This window comes from Canis aureus, chromosome 18 (assembly GCF_053574225.1).
Source record: "Canis aureus isolate CA01 chromosome 18, VMU_Caureus_v.1.0, whole genome shotgun sequence".
NCBI classification, from domain to species: Eukaryota; Metazoa; Chordata; class Mammalia; order Carnivora; family Canidae; genus Canis; species Canis aureus.
In genome coordinates, this window is record NC_135628.1 from 53,104,785 (window position 1) to 53,115,050 (window position 10,266).

Consider the following 10,266-nt stretch of genomic DNA (forward strand, 5'->3'; position numbering starts at 1 on the left):
CAGAGAGGCAGAGACATAGGCAGAGGAAGAAGCAGGTTCCCTGTGGGGAGCCCAATGCAGGACTCCATCTCAGGACCCCAGGATCACATCCTGAGCCAAAGGCAGATGCTCCACCACTGAGCCACCCAGGCGTCTAAATACTTTTTTTTCTAACTCTGCATTGTTTATCCGGGATTTCCCAAATGGGGCTTGGGGACAGGAGTCCATTGTGCCTTTGGGACTCACTCCCGCCCATGCTGTAGTTTCTTTCTTCTTTTTTTTTTTTTTTTCATGCTGTAGTTTCTTAGCACAGGTTCTAGAACCACACACCTCTGAGGTAGAAACACTTAGAGGCAGCTCATTTCCCTCAGCCCTGTGTTTCACAGAAAAGAAAACTGAGGCCTGGAAAAGCAACTTGTCCCAGGTTGGTAGGTAGTTAGCACCAGAACCACACTCAGAATTTTGGCCCCTGGCCCAGGTAGGGGGTGTAGAAGCCTCTGTTTGCATTGGGTGCCCTTTGCCCATCTTTTGGAACTGACTCTACCTTCCATGGGCATCTTTCTCTGGTGCCCTGCACTGCCCTAGCCCTCCCACTCACCCCCACCCCCACAGCAGCCCTGCTCTTGACCCAGTTTCCCCATCCAAACTCCCTTGGCTGTTTTCCCCTCATTGCATATCTCCTGTTGTCACAATGTTGCACAAGCAATTAATTTACAAAATGTTAGTTTACATTTTGAAAGTTTTTTTCTCTAATTATAAAAGTAACACATGCACCCGCAAGAAAATTTTGGAGGAAAAATTGCATAGCTATATCACCCAGAAATAATTGTTAAAATGTTGCACAATTACTAATAAATAAAACCAATCATTGAGGAGCTGCTCTTTTTCTTAAAAAATATTTAATCAAAAAAATATTTAATCATTCAGTAAGTATTTGTTGAGCACCTAATGCCAGGTAACGCTATGGGTTTAAGCATGTAGTTATTGACAAAATAGTTCAAATCCTTATCTTCAAGGAGCTACCTTCTAGTGGGGGAAGACAGATGATTAACATTTAAGTATAAGATAGGTTTGGTGGTATCAAGTAGTGTGAAGAAAAGATGAAGCAGAGTAGGGGAGATGGACAGAATGAGGGTGTGTTTTATATAGGGTGGTTAGGAAGGCCTCCCTGAGAAATGACATTTGATCAGAGTCCAGAAGGGAGTGAGAGAGTAAGCCATTCATTTATGTATCCATCTATTCCACAAATATTTACTGAACACATATCAGACATTGAGGATAGAGTAGAGAATAAAAGAAATATTCCACTCTGGGCCACTAGTCCTCTCCTTCACGGCTAATATGTGATCTGCTCCACCCAATGGCTTGAAGCCTGAATCGTTCAAAAGGTAACAGGAAGAGCTGCCCTTAACATTTTAATATGGACTTAAAATGCCTAAAATTAATCAATATCTACCTTCCTCTCAATAAGACTTGTTCTCTACTCACTGTTTCCAACTTAAAGGTTTACCATTATTTTTTAGTTTGTTGTTGTTACTTTGCCAAAGTAATCATTACTACTAAAAAGGGGTTTACTTTTTTTTTAACTCTTAAAACTTTTTATTTTGAAATGACTTTGGACTTAAAGTTGCAAAACGAAGCAGTAGAAACAATTCCCAAGTACTTCTCCAGGGTTAGTATCTAGGGTCTTTATGTTGTGATGGTGAAGCCAGGGCATTGGCATTGATACAGCTCTGTTCACGAACCACCAGCTCATTCAGGTTCCATGCAAAGTTCTGGTGCTGTCTCTCCCAAGAGAGGACTGCTCCAATCTCACGTGCTGTGCTCTGCTGCCACTTTTCTGCTCTCTTCTAGTCTGGAAAAAATAGTTTTGAGTAGTCATAATTTGTTTTCTCACCATTTTTTCTTGAATCTCACTATTTGCTTCTGGGTTCAGGTTTCTTTTTAAGCACTTGAAAAGTTCCTTAGTAAGGGTCTGTAGTGATTAGTTCTTTGTCAGTGGATGATGTTTTTAATTGGCCTTTCTTTTTAGAGAATAACAGCTTTATTAAGATCTCATTCACATGCCAAAATTCACCCTTTCAAAATGTACAGTTCATTTACAGAGTTGTGCAACCAGCACCACTGCCTAATTTTAGAACATTTTCATCATCCCAGGAAGAAATTCTGTACCCATTAGCTGTCACCCCTCATTCCTCTCTCCCTCCAGGCCCTGGCAACCACTAACCTACTTCCTATCTCTATAGACTTGCCTATTCTGGACATGTCATATAAATGGAGTCATTCACTGTGTGTCCTTTTGTGTCTGACCTCTTTCACTTAACATAATATGCTCAAGGTTCGCTCATACTAAAACATGTATAGTACTTAAATTTTATGGTTGGATAATATTCCATTGTGTCACATTTTGTTTACAGTTAGTGAACATTTGAGTTGTTTCCACTTTTTTGGCTATTAAATACAGTGCTGTTGTGAATATCTGTATATAAGTTTCTGGGTGAACATATATCTTCAGTTCTCTTGGATATTTACTTCAGAGTAGAATTGTTGATAATATGGTGATTCTATGTTTAATTTTTTGAGGAATTGTTAAACTGTTTTCCACAACAGCTGTTTTACATTCCCAACCACAATGTGTAAGGGTTCCACATCCACTGCTTATTTTGTTTTCTTTTAAATTCTCTATATAATTCTCTCTCTCTAGATATATATATTAGATAGATAGTTAGATATAAATATAGATATAGATATAGATAGATCTTTCCTAGTGGGTAGGAGGTGGTATCTCATTTTTGCTAAGATTTTATTTATTTGACAGAGAGAGAGAGAGAGTGAAACAGATCATGAGCAATGGCAAGAGGGAGAAGCAGACTCCTCACTGAGCAGGGAGCCAGTTATGGGGCTCAATCCCAGGACCCCAGGATCAGAACCCAAGTCAAAGACAGATGCTTGACTGGGTGAGCCACCCAGGCACCCCGGTATCTTGTTTTTAAAAACTATTTTACTTCTTTATTTTAGAGAGAGAGAGAGAGAGAGAGAGAATCTCAAGCAGACTCCATGCTCAGCATGGAGGCTGATGCGGGACCCAACCCCAAGACCCTGCCATCAAGAGTAGGATGCTTAATGAACTGAGTCACCCAGGCGTCTTGTTGGTATCTCATTTTGTACGTTCTTTCTTGGGAGTCTGTTTTAACACAAACTGTAGCATATTATACACACACTATACGCTTAGCTTTTCCACTTATTGTATTGTGGAGATCACATCAGTCTGTGCAAAACCCTTTATTCTTTCGGCTGGCTTTATAGTAACCCACTGTATGATCATGCAGTCCTGGTACTGGTCACTCACTTAACCAGTTCCTATTAATAGGCTGCTCTGTTTCTTTCCAATCTTTAATATTACAAACAGTGCTGTAATGACTGCCTCTATATACTCCATTTTCTATATGCAGGAATTTGTCTGTAATGATCATTTCTAGATATGAAATTCTAGGTTAAAGGGCATATGCATTCTTTTGTTTTTATAGCTACTATGTAATTGATTTCCATAGAGAGTGTACCAATTTATACTCACCACCTTGGCAAAGACATGTTCTTTAAATGGAACCCAGATCATAAGACCAGATTTGTGAAGATATTATATTCTTAGTATGGTACTCCTGTGCGGGCTGACTATGGTAGCACTTTTTTTGAGGGGCTTGGGGTAAGGATATGGTTCATTAAGGAGCTTTCCTTGATTAGCAGTTCCCAAGGAGAAGATAGAACTTATAAAGGGTTTTTCTTGAGGCCCTGTCTACCTTCCTTTGGTAGAACAATGGGGACTCACTGAATATGCCGGGTAAGATCATTTGTTTATATATTTCTCCAATCAACAAATATTTATTGAAAGCCTACTATGTGGTGCTAGGTGCTAGGATGAAATGAAGACAAAATTAGACCAGATACTCCTTTCACTGATGTTTTCAGGCTTTTAAGAGGGAAGCAGACATTACTACAATCAAGGTTAAGGTAACTAACAGTGATGGAAATGTATGTCATGCTACTGCAGCCTTTAGCAAGGATCTGAGGGGTCAGCAAAGGGGTCTCAGAGGAAATATGGTTTTTGTTTTGTTTTAAAGATTTTATTTACTGGGCAGCCCCAGTGGCGCAGTGGTTTAGTGCTGCCTGCAGCCTGGGGTGTGATCCTGGAGACCCGGGATCGAGTCCCACGTCGGGCTCCCTGCATGGAGCCAGCTTCTCTCTCTGCCTGTGTCTCTGCCTCTCTTTCGCTCTCTCTGAATAAATAAATAAATAAGTCTTTAAAACATTTTTTTTTATTTACTTATTTAAGAGAGAGAGAACAGCTGAGTTCCCCAGGCAGCCCACGGAAACATATTTGAATTGAGATATGAAGGATGAGTAAAAGACTAGCTCGTGTGGCTAACAAAGTGGGAAGACACTCATACCTGCCACACAGGGTTGTTATGGGAGTTCAGTTAAATCATATTATGTAAGACATTCAACAAAATGCATGGCAGGTGCCAATTATTTGGAAAATGCTTACTTTGCTTCCAGTCTTCCACTCACTCATGGTGAATTTGTTAAACGATCCCCAAGCGGACCACTGCCACCCTAGCCATGCTCTTCCTTCATATTTCTCTCCCACCCAGTTCCCTCTCTTCCTCTATTTCGGGGCTCCCAAGCACTGCCGTATGTTCACAATAGTCTACCCTTGGAGCTAATCAGATTAGTAACCACCATTTATTTTGCCCTTAATCTATACTAAGTACGTTACATCCATTATTTAAACTTCCTAACAGTCTAACCTACTAAGGTTAGAACTATTATTACTCCCATTCTTAAAAAAGTTTTTATTTACTTATTCACGAGAGACACAGAGAGAGATACAGAGAGAGAGGCAGAGACACAGGCAGAAGGAACAGCAGGCTCCCTGCCAGGAGCCCAATGTGGGACAGGATCCTGGGACTCCAGGATCACGAAGGCAGACGCTCAACCACTGAGCCACCCAAGCATCTCATTACTCCCATTTTATAAAGGAAGAAACGGAGGCAAGCAGAGCCCAAGGACAATAGGTTGCAAATTGCAGAGCAGGACTCATGCTCAAGTCTAATTTTTTTTTTTAATTTAAAGGATTTATTTATTTTTAAAGATTTTATTTACTCATTTGACAGAGTGTGACAGAGCACAAGCAGTGGGGAGCTGCAGAGGCAGAGAGAGCCCCATGCAGGGCTCAATCCCAGGACCCGTGGATCATGATCCAAGATCAATTCATTTTTAACCATGACCCCTATAGTGCCTTGGGTTGGCAGTTATCTTTTGCAGGTCTTATTTATCCAACTAGATAACAACCTGATTTAAGATAAGAATTTGCCCCTAGGGGCACCTGGGTGATTCAGTTGGTACAGAATGTGACTCTTGATCTCAGGTTTGTAAATTCCAGCCCTGCACTGGACATAGAGAATACTTAAAAAAAAAAAAAAAAAAAAATATATATATATATATATATATACACACATTCAAGTGGTTTAGTAAAATAATAGCCACTCCTTATGGAGCATCTCCTATTTATCTATATATTATTTCCCCCATTTTATAGATTAGGAAACTAAGGCTCCAATAGATTAATTAACTTGGCCAAGGTGATGGAGATGGGACAAGAGTCCCGATTTAGATATGCCCAGTTCCTACCCAAAGATGACAGCCAATAATATTCATACCTGGTACAAGGGAAGCACAGGGCTACATTCACCTAAACCCTGGTTAACTTCAGCTGGTATGACATTTAGGCAATGACAGTGACTATAGGGAGAGAGGGAATTGTTGAGAGGTGCCCATGTCTTACTTCTAGCTGTGTAAACATAAAAATTGAGAGCTCACAATAAGCAGAGCCCAAAGGATTATTGTGGAATTCCTGGGTTCACGTGCCAGACATAAGCTACTATGACCAAAGCCCCTCTTTGGGAGTTTTGTAATGGATAATACAGATAACGTTAACACCCATGGAATGTTTTCTTTGTGCTTTACAAGGATGAATTCATTTAACTTCCAGTTAAGGGCTGCTATTATTCTCCTTTAACATCTGAGGAAACTGAAGTACAGCAAGGTTAAAGGATTTGCCCAAAGCACCCAACTAGCAAGTTGGGACATCTGGCAGTGTGATTTCAGAGCTCTAGCGTCTCCTCACAACAGTGCAAGAGTTGCTGAGTCCAGCACAAAAACAGTCAAAACTCTAAGGAAAGACCAAAAATTCCTGCGGTCTAAGTAGAGAGGTTAGTTTATAAGTGCCTGCCTGCCAGCACGTCTCCATCCCCAACTTTCTCCTTTTCCGACTCACTCCTCCCAGAAAACAAGACCACAAGCACAGAAAGTAGGGGAAAGGTCGCAGTTGGGATTTGGCTCCTCCCTTCCTGCTCGTTTGTTCGTTCATCCTTTTTTTCTTTTTTTTTTTTTGCAAAATCGCAGAGCCTATGCAGAAGGCTCCGGGTTCTTTCTTACGCATCCAGCCCCCGCACTTGCCCCTGGCACATGGGACCGCCAGTCCCACAGCTCTGTGGCCCTGCTTGGAGTCACCTTCCCCCCCGCGCTGTGGCCAAACTGCCATCCCCAGGAGGAAAGCCGTGAGACCATGACAGCCCTTCAGTGTGGAGGCTCTTCCCAGGGGCCTTCCCGGCGTCTCCCTAGGACTCTTATTTTCTGAGATCTGCTCTCACAGCAGAAGGTCTACATTTCTCCGGTTTCCTGGGGGGTGGGATTGGGGGGTGGAGAGGTGCTTTGTAAGGTTTCTCAGCCCGCAGATCTGGGGATGAGGCTGGATTGTCACCTCCTAGCTCTTTGTTTCAATCTGGAAGTACCTTTAAAAAATTATCTAGTGGGGGTTCCTGGGTGGCGCAGTACATTGTGTGTCTGCCTTAGGCTCAGGCCCATGATCCCAGGGTCCCTGGCATCTGGCTCCGTGGTCCCTGCCCAGCGGGGCGTCTGCCTCTCCCCCAGCTCATGCTCTCTCTTCTCTCTCTCAAATAAATAAATACAATCTTTAAAACCTGAGGCCCAGTGAGTACAAAGTGACTTGTCCGTGTGCATTCAGGCACAGACGCCAGGGCCAGCTGAGTATTTCACATGTTCTCACATATGACAGACATTCCTGGAGGGCGGAACTTAGTACGTTGTAAAAGGGCCTCTCGTCATTCCAGTGGTATCGATGGTAAACTAAATGTCGGGGTTTGGAAGGGTTGAGGAATCTCAGTTCTCCTAGAAAGTGAAAGTCAGCTCTACAGTCGCTGGAATTTAAATACTAGGAGTAGGGTAGGGGTGGGACCTGTTGCCTTCCGGCGATCCGCGCTTCGTGGAGGGTCTGGGGAAGACGCCCTCCTCCCGCCCCGCCCCGCCCCGCCCCGCCCCGCCCGCGGGCCTCTGGATCTGGGCACTCCAGGTAAGTCTTCCAGTCCACCTGGTAGGGCGTAAATGGGCTGATTCCCTCCGGCTTCCTGCAGCAGGAAGAAGGCAGTCTGGGTTCACACGCACGCAGTCCCACTGCCGACCTCAGTGACTCACAGACCCCAGGCGGACGCTCTCCGAAACTGGTCGGACGGGAAGCGCGGCGCGGCGCGGCGCGGGGCGGGGCGGGGCGGGGGCGGGGCCACGGACGTGCGTCGGGGCCAGTGCGTGCGGCCCGAGTGCGCGTGCGCGGGCTCGGGGCGGGGCCGCGGCTATAAGTGGGCGGCGTGGGCAGCCTCGCTCAGCTTCGCGCCTACGGCTGCGCCTTTGCGTCGGGGAGTCGTCTGGGCTGCGCGCTGCGCTTTGGCGCTCTCGGGACGTGACTTGCCTGCGGACTCCTGCGAGACCCGCTGTCTGGCGAGCGGGCCGCTCCTGGCCCTTGCTCCTGGAGGTGAGCGGCCCTGTGGGCTTCCCCGGCTTTCCGCCCCGCGCCCCCGGCTGGACTCGTCCTCCCTGCGCCTCCACCTGGGTGCGGAGTCAGCCGCTCCGGCCTTGGCTTCAGAGATGGCCTTGCGTTCCATGTGTCTCTCTTCGTGCTCTCTAGCGCCGGGTTAGGCGTCCCCGTCCGGCCCTGGTCCCACAGCACCCTTGTTAGCACTTGGCGTGTTGTGTGGCTGCTCGCTGCCTAATTTCTTGCCTAGATTGTAGGGCCCTTGAGGGCAGGGTTCATGACTATCGGGCCCCGTGCGGTACCTTCCAGGGTGCCTAACACGTTGTAGGTATCCAGGGTGTGTTTGTTGAATAAGTGAACTTGATAGATGTGACTGTCTTGTAATTATTTTGGCTTTACCAAAAAGTTGATGATTAACTGGGACCTGACTGAGGTGTGAGGAGAACCTCTAGGCAGATTGCTTTCTCCTATCCTTACCTCCCCCCCCCCCCCAAAAAAAAAAAGACTCCTTTCAGGAAGATTTTTGGTCTCTGGACTGTGGCATAGGGGTTGTGCATTGCACCTGGCAGGAGAAATAAAAGGTTTTACTTTAGGAGAAGTAAAAGTTTTAAGGAGTGCTCTTGAATTAGTCCAAGAAGCAAGGCTAGCTCTGCAGCCATGGAGTCTACAGCATAACTATGCTTGGAGAGTCTGTTGCAAAGAACATATCTACTGGTCCCTGTCTCTTTGACGGGCTGAGCCTCACCCTTAGCTCCACAGGAAGACAGAGGTCAGGACTAGATACATGCATATCCCAAAAGGCTGTCGATTAATCTCACCTCTCTTTCCTCAGTATCCAGAGGCCTTCAAGAAGTGACAGCTCTACCGCTCTACAGAGAAGTGAAGTCCTTTCAGCCATGAAGCCTATGTTGAACCTCTATCTCTTAGGTGTGGTGCTGACCCTGCTCTCCATCTTCGTTAGACTGATGGAGTCCCTGGGAGGCATACTGGAGAGCTCTTGGACCACCAGAGGTCATACAGCCAGTGCAGAGCCCCCAAGGGCATTCCAGACCATCCATCCAGAGAGGTGTGATAAGACCTCCCTCCACCAGCTATAACCTTGGACCACTGGCCTAAACAGATCCAGGCAGGTGTCCAGTTCCTGGGCAGGCAAGCTCAGAACATCAGTGTTACCAGAACAAACTGTTACCAGGCCCTTGAAGGGCTTCTCCATCTGGATGTTCCTTGCCCTGGAAAAAGAGCCTGTCTAATATACCGGTGTGAGTGGGTTGCCTATAACTGCGATGGAATGATGTCACTGCTCTCCCCAGGGTCTGCTGTATACGTTCTGGTGTCCTTTGCACCATGGCTCTGATGTCTCTTAGGGGCATGTGCTTCATGTTCAGCGGTTGGGAGATGGGGTTATTTTCATCCCTGCTTTGTTAGCTTTTTCCAAGAGTTCCTTTGGGTTTGGGTGTTATGGTCAGTTTATGTGGTGTTCAGCTTCTCTTCCATGAGACCTTGTCTGTGTGTGGACAGCAGTTGAAGTGGTGTATGAGTTGGCATAGGGAGGGGGATGATGAAATAGTCAGTGTCCACCTCCCATTGTTTCATATGGTAAAGTCCTTTCTCTAACAAAGCATGTATGCATGTATATTGGTATGAAGGGGGCAGTGGGATGACAAAGCCTGCTCAAGAATGGCATTATGGCCACCATGTGGCTTAAATTAATTTTTCTAATGAAATAAAAGTTGAATATATATTTCTATGTGTCATGTTGACTTCTGCCCTTGAAGTTAATGGTAGGGAAGGGTCTTCATTCCTAGATTTGGGGTTTGACACCTTAAAAACTCTGGAGGAGAAAAGTACTTAGAATACTTTGCTTAAAACATAATGTAGGGGTGCCTGGGTGGCTCAGTGGTTGAGCATCTGAGTCCCACATCGGGGTCCCTGCAGGGACCTGCTTCTTTCTCTGCCTGTGTCTTTGCCTCTCTCTCTGTGTCTCTCATGAATAAATAAAATCTAAAAAATAAAAAATTTTAAATTAAAAAAAAAAGCATCTCAGAGTTGTGAGTTCAAGGCCCTCATTGAGCTCCACACTGAGCATAGAAGCTACTTAAGAAAACCATAAAACAATGTAAATAAACCTGAATTCAGAGGCAAGGGCAGTTGGGTCTGCCCTGTATCAACCAGTTTTCTGAGCCTAGACCAAGAATATTCTAGTCATCTCTTGATTCTCCATTTCTAAAGAAAAATGATTTCTTCTAGCACCCTCACCTTCAGTCTCTGGGGGAAAGAGGACTATCAGTCCAGTAGGCTTTGTATTTTTCCTCCTGTGCTGCTGTTATCCATAGGAATAAGGGCTCAATTTTGATCTCTAGGTCAGCTGGTTAAACGTCCACACTTCACAGACAATTGTTTCT

The 10,266-nt window shown here is 45.2% G+C and overlaps 1 protein-coding gene and 1 long non-coding RNA gene across 2 annotated transcripts; one reads left to right on the forward strand and one right to left on the reverse strand.

The window, feature by feature from the left end:
* Nucleotides 1-1,202: 1,202 nt before the first annotated feature.
* LOC144289040 (uncharacterized) lies at nt 1,203-7,598 on the reverse strand. The gene is made up of 2 exons (XR_013357114.1): nt 7,427-7,598; nt 1,203-1,834 (listed from the first exon to the last, which is right to left on the reverse strand). It is a non-coding gene; the product is annotated as an uncharacterized LOC144289040 (long non-coding RNA).
* An 86-nt stretch (nt 7,599-7,684) lies between these two features.
* HILPDA (hypoxia inducible lipid droplet associated) lies at nt 7,685-9,605 on the forward strand. Its single transcript, XM_077857244.1, is given in 3 exon segments — nt 7,685-7,864; nt 8,697-8,896; nt 8,899-9,605. Coding segments are annotated over 2 exon segments (174 nt in total). The 5' UTR covers nt 7,685-7,864; nt 8,697-8,760; the 3' UTR covers nt 8,937-9,605.
* Nucleotides 9,606-10,266: the final 661 nt, after the last annotated feature.